The sequence below is a fragment of the Molothrus aeneus genome, chromosome 12 (assembly GCF_037042795.1).
Source record: "Molothrus aeneus isolate 106 chromosome 12, BPBGC_Maene_1.0, whole genome shotgun sequence".
Classification (NCBI taxonomy): domain Eukaryota; kingdom Metazoa; phylum Chordata; class Aves; order Passeriformes; family Icteridae; genus Molothrus; species Molothrus aeneus.
Genome location: NC_089657.1, coordinates 14,089,997 through 14,114,402, shown reverse-complemented (window position 1 = coordinate 14,114,402; position 24,406 = coordinate 14,089,997). Strand labels below are relative to the sequence as shown.

The following is a 24,406-nucleotide window of genomic DNA, read 5'->3' as shown; positions in this document are numbered from 1 at the left end:
TTCTGAAGTGGCTTGGGGCTCAGCAGAGCTTGGAAGACAATGGAGATGTAGCTTTGTGTTCAGTTCCATTGAAATACAAACACAGTCACCTTCCCTGCCCCAGGCAGCCATGGGGTGGTGCATCTCTCATTTAACAAACCACTCCAGTGTGCCTGTGGTGTACCAGAACCAACAGAGCAATGGCCTGTGCTGGCTCTGGCTAAGGCTCTGGCTGTTTCTGTAGGGATTCTGGCCTCCTCCTCCTCTTCCTCCCCCTGGTGCTGCCCAGAGCAGGCAGAAGCCAGCCCTGCTCTCCCAGCTGAGCCCCGTGTGCCGGCCCTGGGGCTGATGAATCGATTGTGGCAGAACTCAGAGCAGTGGGCGGGCAGTGGTTCCACCCGAGGAGAGCTGGGGAGATGTTACAGGCACTAACAGAGTGCTGCAGTAATGAGATTATTATTAACAACAGCAGATTTCATCTTTTCTCAGGGGAAAAACAAAGTGTTTGATTTGACTCATACTCCAACCTTTTTCTTTCTTTGAGTAAAATAAACGCAGAACTTTAACATTATAGGATATGTTACACATTGCAAGAATGCAATCATAGGAAGACTGCAACAAAACTACATTTTAAGTAAAAATGTAAAGTCTTCATACCCACAGAATGATGAAGGTAACCAGTTGAAAAGAAAAAGCCATAAACATGGACTTTTAAGGAAATGTAAATCTGAAAGCTGTAAAGCCAAACAGCTCAGACTATTACAGGAACAATTTCAAGCCTTGCTCAGAAAACTAGAAAGGTTACTTTTTGTTGTATGCAATTTGAAGCACCAGTGCCAGTCACTCTTGCCTGCACCAGTTGAAACACCAGAAACACCAACAGTTGCACTCAGGCCTGCACCAACACAGCACAGCTGCCACCCAATGCCTCCAGAGCTAAATTGTGCAGGAAGGATGAATATAAGTTATTTCATAGTATTTATATGCTCCTTTACATGTCTTTGTAGAAATATTTCACCATCCCAATCTACTGTATATTTTATGTTAGTCTGCAAATAAAGTCTTGCTCAGAGCACTGTAGCCATTCTAGAGGCAAATGGCTTTTGGGTGAACTGAAAACTACAGTCACCCTGCTCTGTTGAAAAGGGCTTTTTTGGTGTCCTCTGCTGTCTAATGTCTTTCTGAAAGGCAATTTGTGGAACAGTCAAGATGAGAAACATGTTTCAATACTTAATGTTTTAAATTTGGTACTCTGCATTAAACATAAATTTTTAATTTTAACAGAAACTGCTTAAGGGTAAAATAAGCAAAACATTTTAAAAGTGCAAAACATTTAAAAAGTCACCAAGTGCATCCCACCATGTGAGAGGAACAGCTAAGCCACTTACAGCAGGTCCCATGAGAAAAGTCAGTTCTCAACAAAAAAACAACTTACACATTGAGCTGCATCCTCTTGAGTACCTGGGAATTTCCTGCTCTTCTTCCAGATCCTTTAGTCCTTCTCAGCATCATCCTTGCTGTAGCATCAGCCAAGCACTCAAAACTACAAGTTCCTAGGAGGAGTTCCAACTTTTTTTCCTTCACTAGTGCTGTCTGCACTACCATTCAGCCCAGCTGGGCCTCACTTCCCCGTTGGTTCCCCAGGACCTGGAACATCTCATTCCACTTCAGCACCACCCAGCACATTGGGTACATCCTCCTTGCCTTTGGTTTGAAATGGCTGGGGGCAATGCAGAGAGGAGGGGCTCTAAACAAGCAGGTATTGCCCCACAACACCAAGCCCCACAGAGAAAAGAAGAGATGAAACCCCAGAAGGTTTTTTAAGCTGGTATTTTTATTAGAACTCTCTACATAAAGCACCTTTGCCTGCCTTAACCTCTCCGAACGCAGCTCTTGGTTACACAGCACGAGATGCTCCCATCTATTCAGCGTTCCTGGACTTGGACACAGCTGCCCTCACTGCCTGCATGATGGCATCCTTGTCAATGCCAAACATCCTCAGCAGCTCAGCTGGCTTCCCGCTGCGGGGCACGTGGGACACGGCCAGGCGAGTGACGGTGACGCCGGGCTCGCCCACCACGGCGGCGCACACGGCTTCGCCCATGCCACCTGCAGAGAGAGGGAGATATGGCACTGATGGAGCGTCCCAGCAGGAACATCCACACTGTGTGTGTGGGGCCTGCCACTTACAGCCTCCATGCCTGGCCTCAGGAGAACACCAATCACACGTGTCTGAATGGGCTGACTGCGAACTGAAAACCCTGTCCTGTGCCAAAGGCATCCTGAGGACAAGCAGGCTGCCATTTCTGAAGTACTCAGCCATAAGCAGCAGGACACACCTGCCTCTCAAGGGCACAGGACTGTCAGCAAGCTCTCACCACCTCAGCATCAGCCACCAGGAACCAGGTTTAAAAATACACTTTGACTGAAGAGCATTTACAAGTGTACTTAACGTGCTGAAATTCCAACCAATCTCAGCAGCTCAGAGCTCCCATCTTTTCACAATGCTTGTACATGCTGCTGGGCACCTCTCTGGGTTATGTAATGTATTCACAACCTTTGCTCAGAGCTCAGCTCTGACTCACTATCAGTCACAGCAACCAAGGATGCAACGGGAACTGCATGGAGGCAGGAGAGACACTGGAAGCAGAAGTACTAAGGAAGAAGAAAATGGGACTTGGGTCAAAAGCGTGTGCTGTGAGACCTGGTAGAAGAGACACCTCAGTGCTACCCTTCAGAGAGTGTATCCAGGATCACAGGGCTGCCCACAGCTCCAGGCATGGTGGGATTTAACCAAACTGAGCCTGCAGCCAGGTGCACCTCTGTGGATGCAGCTGGTGAGCTCAGTGTGCCTGCAAGCACAGACACCTGTCCTGCCTGCACCACAGAGCACCATGCCAGCACAAAGCTCCAGCACCTCACACTTAAGACTCTGCTGTCTTGCAAACTTGCAGTAAAATACTTGCTCAGAGATGAGCACTGAGCTAGAAAATGATGAGGTTCAGTGATCTGTCACCATCCATAGTCTGGGACAAAACATGGTTTATCCAGCATTTAAGGTAGAACCAGCTCACTTCAGGTACCTGGCAAGAGTGATGCTCACCTTAAATTAAGGTAATATTCTCATAACTGTATCTACTAATTTCTGTTAATAGATATCTATGGTGGTGGAGAAGAAAAAGAGAGGAATTTATCCCAGAGTAACTGTGGAAAAACTATGGAAACTGCCCAAACCATCTGATTTCAGGTAACCTAGAGCCAAGTTTTTGGACACATGGAATACTTAAACCTGCACAGCAATGGTCTCTCTTGCAATTTCACACCTGCAAAGAAGCTGCTGTACAGCCTTTCAGAGAAGACACTGAGCAGAACGCCTGCAGCACAGCAGGAATTTACAATTTCACTGGGCACAAATGAATCCAGACTTCACTTGGACCAAGCACAGAAAGGACACACAAGGCTAATTTAATCAGAAAGGCAGCCCTGATTACCCCTTAAATCTTTGGAACCTTTCAACCCTTAGTGTCACTTTAAAATCCTTACAGCACCAAAAAAACCTGAAATCTCTCTTTTGCTTTCATGGGATGACAGCATCAGGTCTCATATTCCTCTGTCAGGTCAGAAGCTTCCAGCCTCTGAGGGCTGTGACCTCCCAGACCCTTCTCACCTTCATGGTAATGGTCCTCAACAGTGATGATTCTGCCCTTGGTTGCTCTTGCATTTTCAAGTATTGTCTTCTTATCCAGGGGCTTTATAGTGAAGGGGTCAATCACACGGATGTAGATCTTTTCTGCATAAATAAAGGAAAATGATTTGGAACAATGAACTGCAACATGCAAGACAATGCCAGTGGTCCAGGCAATGGCTGTGATCTCCTAGACCATTATGAGAACTGCCCACATGAACTCCCAGGTACCTGTACCTCTGGCTCATCTACCACAGAACCCAGCCAAGCCTAATTTCTATATGTATTCTTTCTCCATGGACCTTGTGCAATAGTGATACCCATTTATTCACAGACATGATGGAGGAGGCTTGGATGAGGGACTCAAGGTTACCAGGAGCACCCATCAGTAAAAAAGTAATCTAACTGTCTTTCCCCAGGTAAGAGAGAATCCAGCCACCAGAGAAATCCTCTTTACTCAGGCTGTCAATTGTAAATTTTTTTCCAGACTTTTATTTTACCTTTATTGTCAAGCCAAGTGCAATTTCCACCTGATTCTTTGGTGTGTAGGCATTCTGAATTCTTTCTTTACTGCAGGCTGCCACCTCTCAGGTGTGCCTATCTGAGCTGCCCAGCCCTACCAGAGCACCCTTAAGGCTGGTTGGCACCAAACCCAGATATGCCCTGCCCTCATAAGGCCCAATGGCTCATTAAAGCTGCACACAAATGGCAATTGTTTATAAAGAATAGCAATTATGTGAGGTTGTCTCTGATCCTGGCTGGCTGAACACTGGGCTGACTCCTACACATGAAGAGGCCCTATTGTCATTTTGTGACTAAAGGCTCTTTAGTGGCCAATACATTTTGGATATTAGACTTTGCCTCTGCACTGTGGGATTATATCTCCAGAGGTGATTACTCAGACTTCAAGATCAGCAGAGCACTGTAAAACACAGTAAGTGTAGAAAAATAACAATGGTTCTGAAAATACAACTTCCAAAATGTCCTAAGCCTGGTGACTTAAGGTCATGACAAAGTATCAGTCCACCCAGCTGCTGCACACAAAGCTCCCCATAAGCCACAGGCAGCATTACTGTATTATCTCCTGCTATTTGTAATCTCTTCCTGAGGAGAAGCTCCTGACTCACAGATGGGTTTTTGATGGTTTCTTTCTCTTGTTTCATTGAAGGGTTACCATTGCTGTGAGATAGCAGTGGCTTGAGCACTGCCATAGATTTGTGCTCCTCCCACAGTGGTTCAGAGTTGCTGCATTCAAAGGAACCCAGGTCAGCAGTGAGCCCAACCCAGGACCAGGTGCCATGGCCACACACAGGTGACAAGCTGTGCTTTGGGACCTGGCCCCAGCCTGTTTGCAGCTGATTGTGCTGTACCAGACCTGGTGCCACTCCTGCTTCTCACACAGTGTCCCCAAGGCTCTGCCCACAGGGCACTACCACAGATCAGCAATTCTAAGGACACCCTGGTGTGATCTGTTGTCAATTTTCATGGCTACTGATGCTGCTAAGCCAACTAAAACCTCCTCCATTAGGTGAGACTGGGAGCTGCATGCTGTGTTGTACTGTATCAGCTAACAGTGCCTGACAGCCAGTGCCTGACTAGCTGAACAGTGTCATTAATGTTTACCAGTACAAAGGGTGAGCACTTAGGCTGACTGGTATTGATTTTTTTTGGTGTTACATGACAAAAAGGAAAAAAGCCCCACCTTTTCTCAGCTGCTCTGCTGCAGCCAGTGCTTCATGCAGAGTGACTCCTGCTCCAATCACAGTCACTTGGTCATCCTTACTCTTCAAAACCACCTGCAAGAAAACATGTCCATGTGTTTTTAACACTTAATCTTACTGTTTTTTTTTTTTTACATTTCTAGAGATTTTAATGAAAAGATCAAATCTTTGCAACACTTTAGAGGGAAAAGGGCTTTTACAAAAGGAGCACTGCGTATTTTTCTGATTCTATTTATCTGTGCAGCATTTACCTTTGCCTGTCCAATATGGAAGTCCTCGTTGTTGTTGTAAATGACAGGGTTTTCAGGACGACTGGTTCTGATGAAACAAATGCCCTGTTTCCGAGGTAAACATGTTAGAAGTTAGGAAAACAGAAAAGTGTTAACATTCTAATTGATAAATCCTATGAAAAAAAATACAGCAAAATGACTTTTTCTATTTGTCTGATGTTCACCCTCCTATGTTGCCTCTGGTTGTTCTAAGTAAACTCTGCCCCACCAATTCCCATTAGTCCTTTGTGGCAGCTGGTTGCTTCAAGCAGTACAAAACACTGCACCTCTTAAAGCACACTGATAACTTACAGTTTCCTTTCTGATTCCAAGATACTTACTCCTCTTCTGTTCTCTTGTGGAAATGGAGAATCCTATTTGAGTTAATTAGACTCCTGGAGCCTTATCATACCTGTGCAACTTTTACTCTGTCAATTTTAAATTGGAGAAGAATGCTTGGTTGAAAGCAAGGAAACAGGCTTTCCATCAGTTAAAGTTCAGAGACCCTTCCAGAAGAAGTAGCAAACTTATACTTTAATCTCTTCTTCCCACTCCTTTCCCCATCTTCCATCTTTTTTTCCACAAACCACTCATCATATTTGTTACACACCAAATTTCCACACTCCTTCACTGAAAACCTACATGTAGTAGCAACATTGAATTTTTTCAGATCATTTGCTCCTTTCTCAAGAAAAACTTGTATGGCAGCCAAGGAAAATACTGATCAATGAGATTATCAAAATCCTCAATATAGAGATTTATCTTTCCACATCCAGCTTCAAGTTTGACCCAGAGATAAGGTACTAGGAGAGCACTTTTAGGTTTGCTAAAGAGCTACACTTTAATTCAATATAGATTCAAACTGTACTTGTGTAATCATTTACATCTCCCCAAATCTGGCCCACAGCATTCAAGATTGTTCATTCTGCACCAGCCTGGACAGAATGTCTGCAACCTTTCCTTGATAAGAAAACATCCCACTGCCCCAGTGGAGCCTTGGGAAGAATTCATGTGGGTAGAGACATGCAAGAAACATGCCAGAAGCAACAAGAATAGTACAAAAGCCAGAATTATTCTCTGACTCAGAAATACTCTGATGCAAACCTTAGTGTTGGCAGCTATTTCCACTGCTTTTTCAGTGGCTACAGCATCACTGGGGTAAAACACAGTGGAGTTGGGAATAGCCCGGAACATGCTCAGGTCCTCCAGCCCCATCTGAGATGGCCCATCCTCACCTGGAAGGATTAAAGCAGAGTTACAAAAGAGCAAGTGCACATTTTTGACAATCACTCAATGTAGAAGTGAGGTTCAATGTAAACCAGGCAAAAAAGGAGAAAAGGATAAAATCAGGCACACACACGACATGCAAGTCTACCTGCTTGAGAAAAGAATCATCTTCTCCTTAAACTTGGAACCATCTAAACAGTAAATAAGGATAGAAAGAGACTAAAAAGAAAGAGAACTGGGATTAAAAAGAAAAAATAGGAAGTAAAGTATAACAATAAAACAACACAAAAGGAATACAACCAAATAGGAAGGGTACAGATACAGAAAGAGGGTCACAAGATATCTGAACATCTTCAGATTTACATGTGCTGAGGCAAAATTTATACTTGTCAATAAGTGTTCCTCCAGATTTAAACTGCTGGAAATGTGAAAGGAAAATTGCATGTGTCCCATCAGAAATGGAGAGTGCAATTGGTACAACTACTCTCAAATTCTTAGGCTGATTTCAAGATTAAATGAAGGGTATGTATGTACTTTTTAATGCTGGAAAAAGGTCTTTTAAGGAGCAATAGGGCATCTGTGTTGTTAATTTAACAACTCAAGCACCTCATGGCACAAACTGCAGATCTATGAAAAGGAATTGTTAGCCAGGACACGTGCTGGGTGCCATGATTTTCCATGGTTAAAGAAACAACCACCACAACACCCCCCGCCCCCAGTGACCTTATGTAAGGGAGCTTTGGGAATGGCACTGCTCCAAAGCAGCCATGCACAGAGCTCTGAATCCACTCATGTCACAGCCTGCAGCAGCAGGGCTAAGAGCCTTCCCACATGCACCCACTACCTGTTATTCAAGAAGGACGAGTTCACGAGGAAGGAGGAGAATATGTTCCTAAGAGCAGCACAGAATTCTGAAGAACTTTAAACACGTTAAAAAGATCAATCATTGAACTCTGCCACTGAACATTACTAATGAAGTAAGCACAGACCAGGAAAAGAAAGTGTCTTGGCTTGCAATCATGACATGAAGAAACCTTCAACATCACAGTTTCTAAATGTGTGTACTCTGAGTGAGAGGGTCCAGTGGGCATTTTCCTTTCCTAAAATGCACTCACACAATGAAGGCATAGAAGGAAATGAAATTATGAAGAATAAAATTATCAGGTGATAATTTTAATATCCAGAATCTGAATCTTATCCAAGATAGAGAGTTACTCATGCTTGTCCTGCTTTTGCTATGGTGGTGCCAATACCACCAACATTCAAAGCTCCTCAATTCAATTCAAAGTGACTTACATACTGCCACCAAGTTGAGTCTGGCCCCACGTCTTTATGAAAATGTCAATTTATATGAGTTTGGAATACCAGAGATCAAATGAGAGTATAATTCTCAATTACATCTGCAAAACCTACATTTATAGCTTAATAAAAAAAGTAAATGCTTAATATGAGCAGTAGCAAATGTCCAGAATATAAAACAGTCTAAACAATTGATATTTCTATTTCTGACACATGTACACTATGATTTCTTTTTCTATATGTTCAGTTTGAAAAATACAGATTTTTCTCTTATGACCTTATAACTTATTTAATGTTTCAGTCCATCAGCAACTATTGGTCTAGGAGTGAACTTGTCAAAGTTCAGAAGGTCATTGTGATAGCTATTTCTCATAAATTTAATGGTTCAAATTTCAGTGCAGCAGAAGCCCAGGTCTGCCTAGAACTGCATACATAAAACTTCAATTTTCACCACAGATCCAGATTGGATTCTGAATTCCATGCAGATTTGGAATTCCATACGGCCCAAAGTTTTAATATGCTTCATTCATACCCTTTCATTTAAAATTGAATTTTTTAACTGCTAAAATATTTTTCTGAATAACTTTCTTTGTAACTCTTCATATAAGTTGCAAAACTTCCATTAACATCATATAACTCTTTATAAAACTTTATATAGCTCTTTGTATAAGTTGCAAAACTTTAGGTTGAAATTCTTTTTTGAAAATCAAGTTGAGGCTTGAACAAGATTTGTACTTTAAACAACTTTATAAATCCAAGTTTGCACCTCACAGTCACAGCTCCCAGCAGAACATTTCATGTGCTGAAAATTGAAACTTGGAAGTGTAGTTCTAGGAGACAATTTGGGTAATCCAAAAGAGTTTCATCTTCCTAAATCAGCAAAGACCAAACCTAATTGGCTTTTACATCACCACCCTGCTTGCTAAAAGTCTGAATGTGGAAGGACTGATTTTAATGAGAGCCTTGTAATAGAATCCCTCCCTTAATTACATCCACACTACATCCAGTCTCTGGTCCAGAGAACTGTATTGCTACAGGTTAAGTTTGAAGTTTGGGATGAGATTACATGTGTTTATGAAGCATCTTTAAATCTTTACCAATATTACAGATCAACTTAACTATTTTGTTTTAAATGAAAAAAAACCAAAACATCAAACTCTTCGTCAAGCCTTACTGCCAGCCAAAACTATTAAAACAACTGAAAAACTGATGTAGGCAGTGAACCTTAATTTACTACCCCTGTCAGCTCTCCCTCTCTTTCACTTTCCCTAGAAATACTTACTAGTTTTTCAAGCATGAATGTCTACTTGCATTTTTCTTCTTGGTATGCAAGTCTGCTCCTGTTTTCATGGGTCATGTCTATGCATTTCAGATTAAAAATAAAATTCTCTTCCTCCTTCAAACCAAAGCAAACTCCACTATGATCTGACATGTTCTAAACAGTTACAATGGGAAGCCAAGACCAGAGAAGGCTCTGCTGGTGAGGGCCCTCAGCCAGCTGGACTGAATGTGCTGGCTCTGCTGCCTTGGTCTCCACTGGCAAACCCTTTTCCCACACCTCTCAGGTGGATGGACTGCAGGACAGGGCCTGGACAGGCAAAGTTCCCTCTGCTCTAAGACATCCTGGGTTTGGCTGGGACAGTTAATTTTTTTTCTTAGCTGGTACAGTGGAGTGTTTTGGATTTAGGATGAGAATGCTGTTGATAACACACCAATGTTTTGCTGTTGCTGTGTGGTGCTATCCTAAATCAAGGACTTTTCAGTGTCCTTGTCCTCTGCCAGTGAGGACAAAAAGCTGGGAGGGACCATGGCCCAGGGAGCTGGCCCAAGCTGGCCACAGGGACATTCTATACCACAGAATGCCATGCTCAGCATACAGACTGGGGGAGGTGGCTGCAAGGGGCTGACCACAGCTCAGGGACAGGCTGGGCATTGCTCAGTGGGTGTTGAGAAATTGTATTGTGCTTGTTTTTTGGAGTTAATTTTTATAACTACAATTATTATTATTACTAGTAGTAGTAGTAGCAGTTAACTTACAAGTTTTTTTCTGATTCTCCTCCCAGTCCCATTGCAGGGACAGGGAGTGTGTGAGTGGCTGGGTGGTACTTGGTGTCCAGCTGGGATTAAACCACAACAGATCAGGCTCGTGACCTCCTGAGGAACCTCAACCTACAAGAGTCCATGGGAGCTGAGCAGATGCATCCCAGAGTCCTGAGGGAATTGGCTGAAGTAGCTGCCAAGACACTCCCCAGGAAAAGTCACAGCAGCACTAGGTGGAGTCCCCAGTGACTGGAAAAAGGGAAACACTGCACCTGGTTTTAAAAAGGGAAAAGAGAGAATCCTGGGAACTACCAACTACCACTCTGTGCCTGGGAAGATCCTGGAACAGATCCTTCTAGAAGCTGTACTAAGGCACATGGGGAGAGGGAGGTGATTCAAGACAGCCAAGGGTAAGTCCTGCCTGACTTTGAGCAACTTTGTCTAGTGGGAGATGTTGGAAGGAGATGAACTTTAAGGTCCCTTCCAACCCAAAACCTGTGATTCAATTTTCTGAATTATATAACAGCTTCACTGTTCCTGTTTCATTAGTATATAAGAGATTTGGGATTTTTTTAATCACCATATTAACAATTTCAGTAGTAAAAAATACTGGGATAAGTTGAAATGGTTATTTCAAATGTGTGATCTCTGAAGTGTTTTTGAGATTGATGGACAAGAGTATCTGTGCAAGAACAGTATCATTAGTAAGAGAGAGATTCCCAGTAAGAGACTGGGAAACAATGGTACAGTAAGCACATGACTATTCTCTCCACAGAGAGAATATTCTCTCATTTTTCATCAACTGCAAAGATGAAATGGAACCTGAACCCCTCAGTTTCAGTCCAATCCCTTTATATCAGTCTTTACTTGTGCAGTAGGAAATCTTGTAGGGAAAAGTCCTATTTTCATCAGGCCAAAGAGGAAAAACAGGGCCGATGACAGCTTGAAATTTTTCTCATTCTTTCTAAATACAACAGAAGCGGACTTGCAAATACAACTTCCTGCTATCCCTGCTGCCACTGTTACACCTCCCCAGCTACAGCACAGCTTGGCTGCACAGAGCAGGATCCACCTGGCTGCCAGCCAGCCTTCAGGGAGGGGCTGGGGCCGCTGCGGGTCCCTTACCGATGGAGACGCCGCAGTGGGAGCCGCAGAGGTTGATGTTGCTGTCGGAGATGGCGGCCATGCGGATCTGGTCAAACGCCCGCGAGAAGAAGGTGGCAAAGGTGCTGGCAAAAGCAACGGTCCTGTCACGAGTGGCACAGCCAACTGCAATGCTCACCTGAGAGAGGGACATTGGGTAAGAACAGCGAATTCCTTATTTATCAGTGGTTTCCAGGACATTGTCTGTGGGACTTGTTGCTCTAAAAATTAGGAAGAAGCTCTCAATGCAGATTAAAAATCTCTCTTTAGTCCTGCTTCTAATTGCTGGCATTTCCAGAAAGGAAAGGAGGCAACTCACCCTCCCAGTATCTATTCTCCTGCATCTCCTCTGCTCCATGCTTCAACTGCTAGCTGTTATTGTTGACTCTTACTGGCAGCTTCTTTTCTTTACCTGCTTAAAGCAGCCATTCAAAGATTTTTTAAGACTTATCCCTCTCTTTCTTCTCCTCGATCAAAGGCTTAGGTTCTCAGTCCAATGGACATGGTCTTGCTATCTCCAGAAAACAAAAATCATCATTAGTAAGAGGGAATGGATTTACCTGTGTTATTTGGACTGGTATTTACTAAAAGGGCCCTTCTTTAGCAAACTAGAAATTAGAACAAGGTTCCTAAATTGCTTTTTGCTACAATTACGTCACATTTATTTGAAAAACAAGTATTAGACCCCCACTGTAAGGGGACTCACACTGAATGGTCATAGTGATCTTTCAATAAAGCCAAGGGAGCAGTTACCATGTTCTGCTCAGCAATGTAGCACTCAATGTAGCGACTGGGGTGTTCCTTCTTGAAGAGCTCAGAGAAGGTGGAGTTCTTTGTGTCGCCATCCAGGGCAATCACTCGATCGTTGGCGTGGCCCAGTTTTGCAAGCGCAACCCCGTAAGCCTTGCGGGTGGCCCACTGCAAAAGGAAAACACACCAGGGCTGCTGGAGCTTGCTGCTTTCTAGAGGCTTTTTTTTTTCTTCCTGCTTTATTGTTTTCAATGATAGCAGTATCAAGAGTACATGAGTATGGTGACACATAGAAGAGTAAACAAACCCACAATGAAGCATTAGAAAAAACATCTGTGCTGAAATCGGCAACTCCCCACCAATCTAGCCAGGAAATGTTTAAAACCTTGCTTTCCAATCATAGAAATTCACTGAACCTCAAGGAGTTTCTTCAATTTCAAAGGCACATAAAATAGTTTAGAAAATTGATAATGATCTTGAAATGATGACGAATGATTTGAATCTCCATATTTTAATGCATTTATATACTCTTTCAATAGCCAGCAAGTTGTCTGTGTCACACCACAGAAACAGGTGTCTGCCTACTGAGAAGAGGTGGGTAGCTGCAACTGGGGGAAGAGAGAACACAAAACCCCCTGCCATCCTGTTAAACAGTCTCACAATTTGAAATATCTGACCATCAGTGAAAAAGAAGGGAATACCTTTTCTCCCACTTTGTAACTTGGTGGAGATGGCATCTTAATGTTTCTAATATTTACTATAGGTGCATCTTCTTCTGGAAGGGCTGGAGAAAGCTTTTTCTTGTTCTGGATTCTGTCATCTATTTCCTGAATGACTTGTTCAGCCATATTTTTTGGAAGGGGCTTTCCATGCCAGCTTTCCTTATCTTCAACACCTGTGTATTTAAAGTCACATTACAAGTAAGAGAAGTATAAAAACAATTTATGTTTTTAGCTGCAGATTTTACCCAGATGAAAGTGCAGTGGACTATGACAGTCCAGTATTTTCTTCCAAGGAAGAAATTCCTTGAACAATTACAGTAGTATTCAACTGCATTAAGACAGACATATTTAAACAAATAGGAGGAATTTTACATGATCAAATTACATATATTCCAAACTTGTGACAAAATCCCAGCACCTTCTACTGAAATGATTTGTAAGTTTGCCCCTAACAGACCTCAGTGTGGCAGGAAGCAACCAGTAAATCAGCATTAACATTTCCCAGGAAACTTCAACAGCTCTTTAAACAAACTCAGATAAGTTTGAAACAACAGTTAACCAAGGTGTCCAATTCAAACAAGATCTGATATTTTACAGCTTTATTTTAATAGCTTCTGCTGACTCTTATCTGTGCACCTAGCACTAACAGCCAAATCACCTCTCTGGCCGATACACTTTTCCTTCAGTCACTGCAAATAATGAACTTTGCTTGCTTACTCAATGAAAAGGAATGATATTCACTGCTGTTATTAATATTTATCTGGCCAGAAAGGCAAGCTCAGAGTACTGCTAAAAGCTGTGGCTAAAGGGAACCATGGCAACCCTTGACACACTGAGTGTGCATTTGCTCCATCCCATGGACAGAACACTCCATTAGCTGGCACACATCCCACTTGATAGGACCAAACCAATTTTCTCAGCATAATGTTGCTGACAGGTACAGAGGGTCAAAGGCCTTCTGCAGCTGTTGCTCAGATGTGCAGCTACCTGTACTGCAGCTCTAGGTGTACATTGTATCTACCTGTGTATGCAAAGCAAGAATTGTTTTATTACCTGATATGCCTTTGCCTTTAAAAGTCTTTGCAATGATGGCTGTTGGCTGATGTTTGGCCTGGCCAAAGGCTTTGCAAAGCTCCTCCACACTGTGTCCATCCACAATGATGGCATGCCAGCTAAGAACACAAACAGATCAACTGTTTCTAAAGGGTTTTGGCATGTGACACTCTCTGGTAGTCAGCAATAACAATAACAAATACTAACTTCATTCCAGTGCAGTGTCTTTTTAAGAGACCCAAAGTATGCCAGAAACATGAACTAGCATTTATTTGAGACCATAAAAAATAGCACAGCTGCTTTTTTATAATGCAAAATGAGTCACAGTGGGATCAACAACTATGAGCAAAATTCACAGCCCATAGATAACCAAGTTATAATACATTTCTTCAGAAATAATGGCCATTTTTAATCACAAGAGCAAATCAGGCATCTAGAAATAAGATGAAAACTGACAGTAGACGTTGATTAAAAAAACCCCAAACACTCAGGCATAATTTGCTTTCTATTGTATCTGACAGTTTTTTTAGCATGGACTTTGCATCTGCATAGAAATATGAAAGTAAATGAAAGCCAATACACAAAGAATTCTCTTACTTTCCATGCTGTTTTTTTCTGATCTACTTGCTATAATAGGACATGTGGTCACAGTTATAAAATCTGAGTTTGATGTGTTAAAAACAGTTTTAAGACCCTTGACAAGATTTATCTATGCAAGCAGTCCTTATTTTTCCTCAAAACCAACAAATTTTGCCACTTTCAGTATTCCTGCTGCGGCCATAAAGTCAACCAATATCAGGCATGATGAAAGATCTACCCTCTTCCTTGCTGATGGAATCCTTTAGAGCTGAAAGCTCATTTGAACAATTCTGAGAAGCAAACAGAACATACATTTTCAAATGAGAGATTATCCTGAGCTTCTCCCACTCACATACCCAAAGGCCTCGCAGCGTTTCTGGTAGATTTCAACGTGATGCTGCAGAGGAGCAGGGTCACTTTGTCCAAGACGATTAATATCAAATATAGCAACAAGATTATCAAGCTTGTAAAAGCCAGCAAAGGCCATTGCCTCCCAAACAGAGCCTTCAGATAACTCTCCATCTCCAAGCAGACAGTACACTCGATAGCTAGAAGAAATTAAAAATGAAAATAAATTAGGTTTGATTTGTGAGTGCTATTAAATCAAAACTCCTCCAATAATTCATAGTAAGAATTCACTTCATTTTTCTATCCCAAACTCAATTCCCATTGTTCAGTGCATTCACCTCAGCTAAAGTTACGTAACCTTAGACAAATCAAATTAAAATAGTTATGAGCCGTTACACATTAGAAAAATAAGATGAGAAATACTGCACTCCTTTCCAAACCTTTGTCTCACAAAAATCAAGTCCTAAGCCTCCTACTGCAAGGCTTGACTGAACAAGCCCATTGAACACTGTCACTGTGACTCAGCAAGATCCTGAACAATGCAGGGACAGTTACCTCTGCTTCCTCCTTCCTCCCATATACCCTCTGGAAGGACAACCAACAGGAATTAATTTCAGGAAACTCTAAATTGTGGATGAGCTCAGCTATGGATTAAAGCATACTGCATAACAAATTCAGAGTTCAGTAAAAAGATAACCAACATTAAATAACTTTGTAGACTATTTCTCCAACCACTGAAGCCCTTTATTTAGGTAAAACTCAGTTAGCAGGAGTACTGTCTCATCTCTACCAAATTCAGCCACAGCATTTGTCTTTTACTACTGCTCTTCTTCTGGACAACAAAACTTTGTAAATGTTTATTACCCACTAAAATGAAAAAAAAAAGGATAGTAAATTATTCTTCAAATATATAATTTTAAAACAAAATAATTGAGATGGCTGTCAGTGATTACTTTTTTACTCAACATGAAGCTATAAGAGGCTTTTGATCTGATTCCTACCTGCCTTCAGCTAAATGTGAACTCCTTGCACTTAAGCTGCTCCCCAGTGCTGCACGCAAGACCACCTTTTCCTTTTGTCATGTAAGCACTAGTTAGATTTTTTCCACACGTAGCATCTGCTAAACTCAATTAAAATCAGCAAGTCATCTTTCACAGAAATGATTTCAAGCTAGTGAAGTGTAGGACACATTAACTGGGCAGCCTATGCTCGGATGTACTAGAACTGTCAAATAAAATATATCAACCACATCAGGCTATTTTCCTCCTCATACAGATTTGCCTTTAGACATCTTCTTTTCTTGTGCACAAAACAAATGGCAGGAGCAGTAATTTTTGTCTCTGTGGAGTTGAGTGCCTTTCTGATAACATTTTGGAGCCCTACTTTATGATTCAATTATGCTATTATTGACCATAACGGTTCCTTATCCAGCGTTCTCCATTATTTGTCATCTGACTTTGAACAGACCTCTCCAGCTTGCACTTTCCTTCTAAAGGGACACATCCAGTCTCAAAATGGATATCAGTTACTCTCTGGAAGTTAGAGGCTTCTCCAACAACTCCCTGTCTTCTCTGTTCAGGAACATCAGCTTGCAATGCTGTCAGGTCACAAAAGAAACACACATATGCACTAATTGTTGCTAATCTTTAAACCCTTGGTAGTTTCACTGGCAACAGCTTTGTAATTATCTATAATTTAAAACCTGAATTTGAAATCAGATTTGGGATTGAATAAAGGAGAATGAATCTCTCTATCTATATATCTGTCTGTCTGTCTATCTATCTATCTATCTATCTACCTACCTATCTTATTTTAACAAAATTTTCCCATTGAATGCCTATAATCATGAAGTATGGAAATGGAATTACCTGGCTCTGTCAAAGAATTTGCCAGTGTATGCCATTCCACAAGCAGCACCAAGACCCTGCCCAAGGGATCCAGTAGCCACATCAGTGAAGGCTTGTCTCTGAGAATAAAAAGATGATTATTTTATAGTTATGAAATAGAGGAAGTAATTTCCAGTGCTAGAAGATGGTTTAACATACACCAAAATGCAGCTTCTCAGCCCTGACAATGTGCAAATCCCTCTAAATCTTGAACCCCTGATTTTCCTGCAATGCAATTTCCTTCATGATGACTGTCACAAGCTAACTGGTCACTCTGAGAGGGAATGGAATTTCTCAGCTATGCTTTGGATGGCAACAGTTAAGAATTGATGATTTTGTGTAAAAAGAATCAATTGAAACAACTGGCTGGGAATGGAAATACCAATGAGGTGGCCAAACTGGGTGTAAACTCTTGAAATACCTCAAAGCTGCTTAAAGGGCAAGTGAAGCCTGGATAGAACTTCACCTAAACATTTATGAAATGGAAAATACTGCCATGCAGGGCTGTAGGGGAACTTTACTACTACAATAAAGGTTATTTCTACATGCTCATTCAAATACAGTTCAAATTCAAATTCAGTAGTGAAGCCATAAATGCCATCATCCTTCTTAGAAGCCTTTATCTTTCCTGTACTGAACAGCTAGCAACCAAAATTGCTGTGAAATGCATACACTTGTTGTTTCACAGGAAACACTTTTGTATCAAAGATTATGAGCACTCACTGGCACTGGGTGTCCTTCTAGGACAGAATCAATTTTCCTCAAGTTCAGTAATTCTGCTTCTTGTAGAAAGCCAGCCTCTGCCCAAACAGAATATAAAATTGGTGCTGCATGACCCTAGAGAGAAACAGAAATCGTAAACAAAACACAAGTTTCACAATTCCCAACTATCAGGACAAAACTCTACAAAGCTGACAAACCCTGAAATCAGGTTCTCGTGCCCATCAGGAAGGCATGGAGTTATTAAACATTTTTACAATGCACACATCCACACTGATGTTTGTTTCCAAGCTCCCCATGCCCCTGCTTACAGCACCCCAGCAGGATGAGCAGTGTTATCTCACTAGAGCTTCCTTCAATATGAGTGTACTCAGGGTTGAATGCAGGGAGTGACAACAGGCAAAGTTTTAAGCTTTGTACACTCAGACCTTTGTGGAGCAGTCATCTTCCACTCCTGGAGGCATCAGGAGTCAAAAGAGCATGCAGAGGTTTGAAGCCATTTAGCAACGCTGGACAGAAACACTGATTAATTAGAGAGCTAAAGTAAACATGAGGAAGTAATTCTCAGTGTTTCACCACCTCAGCATCAACTGCTTGCTTCTCACTCAATTCCTCCTTTCAGAGTGGCCACCAGACATGGCAACAGTTACATCCAGCACAAGAATGTTCACCATGGGCTCCACAGCGCTACTGAGAGCCACCACTTGAGGAATTCTGACTCAAAGATGGAATGTGCATCACTGGAGCACTTCATCTGCCATGTTTTACATTTTCCGAAGGCCCCTCACCTGCCTTTGAGCCATATGAACAATATATCCCTGTGATTTGCAAGGACACAATGTAAAAGGGGACAGAAACACTAACAGCCAGCACAGACTGGGGTTTCAGTGTTTTCTGACCCACAGTGGCTTCAGATGTAACAGTGACTTTAGTATGGTACTGGCACAGTAGGAGTGCAAACTACAAACTACTCACTAACCTGCCCTTTTCCATGCAATGCTCCCTGAGAAGCTGGCAGGAATTAGAGCCCACTGTGACATGGCTGCAGGCAGAACAGCAGGGCTGCATTTAACAAGAGAGCACAAAAGCCAACTGCAACTGCCTCATTAGAAAAATAAAATAGACCTTGCTGCATCCTGATAGATTGTATAGACAATATAATATTTATTATTTAACATTATAATAACTTAACATAGTGCAGTTAAGACTTATCAGGACACATTACAAAGACCCCTTTTAAACTGTTTTTAAGTTATGTTGTAACTTAATTCAGCCAGTTTCTTTCTTTCTGAAGCAGACAAATTCCAGGCTTTCAAATATTTCCAACAGACTTCTCTGCAGATGTAAGTGTATGCAAACACAAGTCAAAGACAAGTCAATTAAATCTACAGACAGACATCTCTTTGCTAGCAGACTGTAACAGGACAGCAAACCAGTAATTATTTATTTACCTTTGAAAGGACAAACCGGTCGTTGCTGGCGTTTCTGGGATCTTGCACTTTGTACCTCATGGTATGGAAAAACAGCACAGACATAATCTCTGCTGCACTGCAACATGATGTAGGGTGGCTACAAGTCAAGAAGATCCAAGATTACCACTTGTGTTAGTGTTTGCTCAGGACCACGTCTTCAAAGTATCACTTCATCAGACCCCAACTCCCCAGCATGAAAATACACAGATCTGAAGTGTTTGATATCCCACCCCTGTGCTGTTCCCCCAGTGCCAATCAAATATTTTGAGACAAAGGGAGCCTCTGATCTGGCTGAAATGGGTGTTCAATCAAGACCCTGCTGACAGCTCAAGGATTTGTTTTTTAGAGGTCTCCCTTCTTTTCCATGCCAAGGACCACCACCTGAAGGGGTGGCTGAAGCACACAGGCTGTGTCAGCCTGGGCCTGAAATCAGACTCCACTGATTTATCTGGTGGCAGAAATTACACCAATGCAGAGGAAACAAGGGCAGCTTTCCACAGAACTGGAGCCACTAGCTGAGTGGAGAAATTGAAAGCATGGCATCAGGACTTGTTCAGGCTCTGATGCACATGCAGGGATTGGTAATGCAAGATTAACTTCTGCAGAGAGTTCTGGAACATTTATAATAGTATAACTTAGGAACCATTTCATTGTACCACATTAGAGTTGACAGAATAAGAATTCTGATTTTCAAAGAGGACATTAAATAATGCAATTCTTGTTTCATCTTCTACTGAAACCAGATATGGAAATTTACTGTCTCCAGTAAACACCCAGATACATGTTGTAAAATACTAAATTGCTTAATCTTTGGCTAAGAGGGGAACTAACATTTTCTACATTTACATCTTTAAGTTTGAAATACCGTAAGAGTTGGTTTATCAAACATTTTTAAGTATCTGGTGTAGTCTCTCCCATTGAATTGTCAGGGATAACAGCACATGAATTCATTCTCAACTATAACTTGCCTTAGGAATGCACAGGCCCATTTCACAGGCAGCTGTGCCATAAAGTACCAAGTGAATATAAAGTTATGTGAAAAGGTTATGCAAGTAGCAAATATGGAGTTATTCCATGACAAGGTATATATTTCATTAGAAATGCAATAAAAGGGCACAGATTTACTTTTATTTATCTAGATTACTGTAATTTACATAATAATAATCACTGTAGTTCTTATGCACCTGGAAGGGGTGGCACCATTTGACCACTTGGGGGTACCAGCCTTGGCTTTTCACTTGCCATAAAGCTTAAAAGGGGTAAGGAGGCCCTTAAAAATCTTTATTGAGTATGGAAAATAGCATTTTTCAGATTTTACTGATGTAAACATAATTCTTGACATCAGCCATTGCTGCTGAAGTACAGGAAAGTGGATGATGAATAGTAAGGAGGTTGAAAAAGCAGTTTCTTCTCACTTCCTCTTCTACCCACATTTACTTTTCATCTTTAGCAGGCTATTCTTCAAATATTTGATCCTCCTTGTAAAACAGGATAAACTGACTATGAAAGTGTCACTTTTGTTTCCTACATGTACATTTACCATGCATGTTAGGATTAGACAACACTTTCAGTAGAACTTTAACCAGAATATTTTCTTTTGATAGTAATAAACCTTCCCACCCAACATCCCCAACATAACTGTAATAAGAGAATAAAAACATGCAAAACACTAGCAAAATACAAATTATGGTTAGTGTCCATCCCTTAGTAAGTACTCACACACAGGGAACCAAGAGAATTAGCTTTAAACCATGGTTCAAACATATTAGTAAATATTTATGTATTTGAGTTAATCAATAAGCCTTACATGCTTGTTTAAAGCTTTCATTCCTTTAATTTTATTAACTTTATACTTAACCATACTTCTATGAACTCCTGGTCTTGATTAAAAAAGTTTTAAACCACCTAAAATGGTAGCATGTGGAAATAAAAAAAAAGTAGAAAAATTTAATAAATTACCTGAAAATTGGAAAAACATCTTGTTAAAGCTACAGGTTAATTAAATTAATTTCTACTATCAGAAATTAAAAAAAAAAACAAACAAAACTGAACTTTGAAATACAGTCCTTTGGTAGGAAACCCAACCAAAGTACACTAGAACACCAAAATCCTGGATCCACACAAAACAAGGGTAAAATAATTGCTCCAAGTTAGTTTTGTGGGGGTTTTTTATTACTGTGAATCAATTGATATTTGTTCCATCTACATGTATCCACACATTTCAAAGGATAGTAGTGGAAAGCTAAAATGGAACACTGAGACAAAACAAAAAAAAAACTGAAGAAAAAATAATCTGCAACAAGTGATCACATCAGGTATTATGAAACTTAACTGCCTCTTAAGAAACTCTTGCAACTTCCACTTTTAAGAATGTATCCATCCTGCTCTAGGAAGCCAAGACACTGTTTCAAAACTGCAGAAATTTATCATCAGCTACAGCAGACACTCTTCCACACCCCAAAGCAAGTATGGTCAATCTTTATAACTAAATGAATCAAGTTTTTTGCCCACGTAAGTAATTTTGAGCACAAATTTTTTTTTCCAGTTCACCAAATTTTTCCACTCCAGCTGATGAAATACTCAAAGTGATGTGTTTGAGCAACTTCAGGATCAGACTGAGTTTGGTCTTGTCCAGGCAAAGACTGTACTTTCTTTAACAGAAGGTAAAAGAAGTGAAGACTGCAAGAACTGGTGTGACATATCTACCACACCACCATTTATGTTGCAATACATGCCACAGTTCACAGAAATTACTTCCTTGAAAGTAGTAGGCAGGTCCTGTTTTTTCTGAATTGCTTTTATTGCAAGCATTTCCTTCAGTTTTTACAAGCTACACCTTTAACAAACATATATTTCCTTAACAAAGTCAAAGCCATCATGACAATCCACATTTTTAACTATCTGTAAGCTTCTATTTAAACTTAACTTCATTCAAACATCTTTTCCCATCCTCAGTGCACACCAGCAATTTAAGCAAAGCACACTGTCTCAGTTTTTGGGAAACATTCATAATGCACAGCTGCTTTGGAAATGTACATGCTTTGCCTAACTCCACAACAGACTGAATGTCTTTTGGGTACATTACTACACCATCATCTTGGCAACCAAATCTTATTAAGAAAATATATTACTTATCAACAGAATCTTCTCTCAAGAGCCCATCTTTCATAATCTGCTTGTTATCAGGTTGTGTAATAATTTCAGACTACACAACTCCAGTGGCAGAATAAACCAGAGGGATTACTGAAATACCTTTGTGCTAGAAGGACTCAGTATTGTAGCATAGATGAACCAGGGAATAAAAAGCTTGAGTAAAACTACTTTTACTGTTTCTTCATCAGTGTGGTGAGAATGGTTTTACTGGTGAATTTCATGGACCACGGAAGACAAACAGAGGCTGTAGTATGATCCTTATTCTTTAACAGCACATCAGACAAAATGGAGAAATAATTTTATCTGTTGATGAGACAACTGATACCACACATCCCTGTTGCCTGCTTAAAATAATTACTGGAAGCTGAACACAGAAGCCCAAGCTCTACAAAGCACAACTTTTCAATTTACACTTTCACACAGACTTGTGTAATACTGTACACTGCAGCTCTGAAACAAATCAAGAACTAAAAGGGCAGTTGTTTGGTATCCCATATTTGTCTCTCCAGACTGGACCCAACTAGACAGATTTGTAAAAAAGCACTGCTCGGACTTGCTGAGAGGTTTCCCGCGTCCAACACCCCATTTCACAGGAAGAACAACAGCCGCACTTTCATTTGCTGGCTGCAAACGGAACGAGTAAAGTTCAGCTTCGAGAGCCATGTGAGGGAGCTCATGCCAGGCACAGGGTGGGGACTGTAAGGCAATTCAAAGAAGCTTTATAATATTTTGCACATCACCCTTCTTCACAGAAACCTCAGCATCCAAGGGATACAGTCAGATTTTTTTTAAACACTGCAGCTAGTTTCAAAGAGGGCAGAAGGAGGAAATTGCAACAAGACGGGAGATGTGTAAAAAAGAAAAAAAGTCCAGCACTTTATATGGAAGCATTCATATATTTTTCCAGCAGAAAAAAAATGGCTTTAATTTTACATGACTAAAAGCTGATTGTTTGCAGAGATTTTTTTTTTTTTTTCCATAGGTAAAGCACGATCAAAGAAAGGATAACCCTGGAATCTGCACACATCAGAGCCCACACTAAATCCTGTCCAGAGGCCTGAATAAACTGCCCATTGGAGACCGCGGGCATTGCACAGATAATCCCACTTGGGCTCACTTGAAATTCTGTGCAGAATTAGTTCCAACTGACGGGCACGCAATGAAAAAGAAGCCGCTTGCGCCTCGGGCACAAATTCTTTGGTTTCCAGTCCTGCCCCAACTTAGCATTCTCTCCCAGTCACAACACCCGCCGGCACCGGCGACCGGCGTGGCCCGGCCCGGGCGGGCTGTGCCCGCGGAGCCCCCGGCCGCCATTTCCACACGTGTCTCCTGCGCATCCATCAGCGCCGGCGGTGCGGGGCTCCGGCGGGATCGGCCCTGCCCGCTGCCCATCCCCGCGCACGCCGCCCCAGCGCTCCCGGGGCCGGGCCCGCCGCATCCCCGCGCCGCGGGCGGGAAGCGGACCGCGGGACCGGGGGCTGTGTCCCCGGGGCACCGGAGCGTCTCCGGGCAGCGGGAGCCCGGCACGGTCCCTCCCAGCACCATCCCGAGGCCGGATGCATCCCGGGATGCGGGAGCGCGGCTCTGGTGTGCGGCCGGTGGGGCTGGGTCGCTGCACGCCCGCCTCCCTCACTCACCCGGAGCCGGCCGCGGTCGTGGCCTTGATTGAGCTGATGCGGAGCCGGTTGGCCGTGTCCTTCAGCGCCTGCAGCGTCTGCTGGTCGGGTTTGTGGTAATCCTCCATGTGTGCGACGCGGGAGGGCTGCGGCGGCGGCGGCGGCGGGTCTCGGGCGGTGGCGGCTGGACCTGCTCTGAGGACGGGCTTTGCGATGCGGCGGCGCGGCTCACCGGGGCCGAGCGCTGGGGCGGAGAGAGGAGCGCGGGGGAGGGGAGAGCAGCGAGGGGGCGGAGAGAGGAGCGAGCAGCTCCCTCCCTCCATCCTCCGTCCTCCATCCTCCCTCCTCCCGCCGCCCAGCGGGCGGGGCGGGCCGGGCCCGCTCTGCGCTCTGCGCTCAGCGCCCTGCGCGGGCCCCGCGGCGGCCCCGGCTCCTCCCGCGGGCGCCATTTCCGCGGCGCGCGCTGAGGGCGAGGGAGCCGCGCTCTCCGCCCGCCATCGCTCAGGGAATCCCAGCACTGGTGAGGCTGGAAGGGAGCTCTGGAGATCACCCAGTGCAACCCCCCTGCCAAGGCATGGTCACCCAGGGCGGGTGACACAGGAGCGGGTCCGGGTGGGGTTTTGGAATGTCTGCAAAGAGGAGGACCCCACGCCTTCCCTGGGTAACTCTTCTAGTGCTCTGCCCCCCTCAACATAATAAATTTTCTCATGTTGAGGTGGAATTTCGTGTGGTTTAGTTTTGGAC

General features: G+C 42.6%; 1 protein-coding gene across 1 annotated transcript; it reads right to left on the bottom strand.

Moving 5' to 3' along the window:
- Positions 1-1,794: 1,794 nt before the first annotated feature.
- TKT (transketolase) lies at positions 1,795-23,911 on the bottom strand. Its single transcript, XM_066557824.1, has 14 exons — positions 23,684-23,911; positions 18,873-18,990; positions 17,425-17,538; positions 16,684-16,781; positions 14,824-15,015; positions 13,889-14,007; positions 12,815-13,008; positions 12,117-12,281; positions 11,346-11,502; positions 6,759-6,889; positions 5,637-5,720; positions 5,367-5,460; positions 3,647-3,769; positions 1,795-2,088 (listed from the first exon to the last, which is right to left on the bottom strand). Exons 1-14 carry the CDS (start codon positions 23,788-23,790, stop codon positions 1,901-1,903), a joined length of 1,884 nt encoding a protein of 627 aa, XP_066413921.1. The 5' UTR covers positions 23,791-23,911; the 3' UTR covers positions 1,795-1,900.
- Between the last annotated feature and the right edge of the window lie 495 nt (positions 23,912-24,406).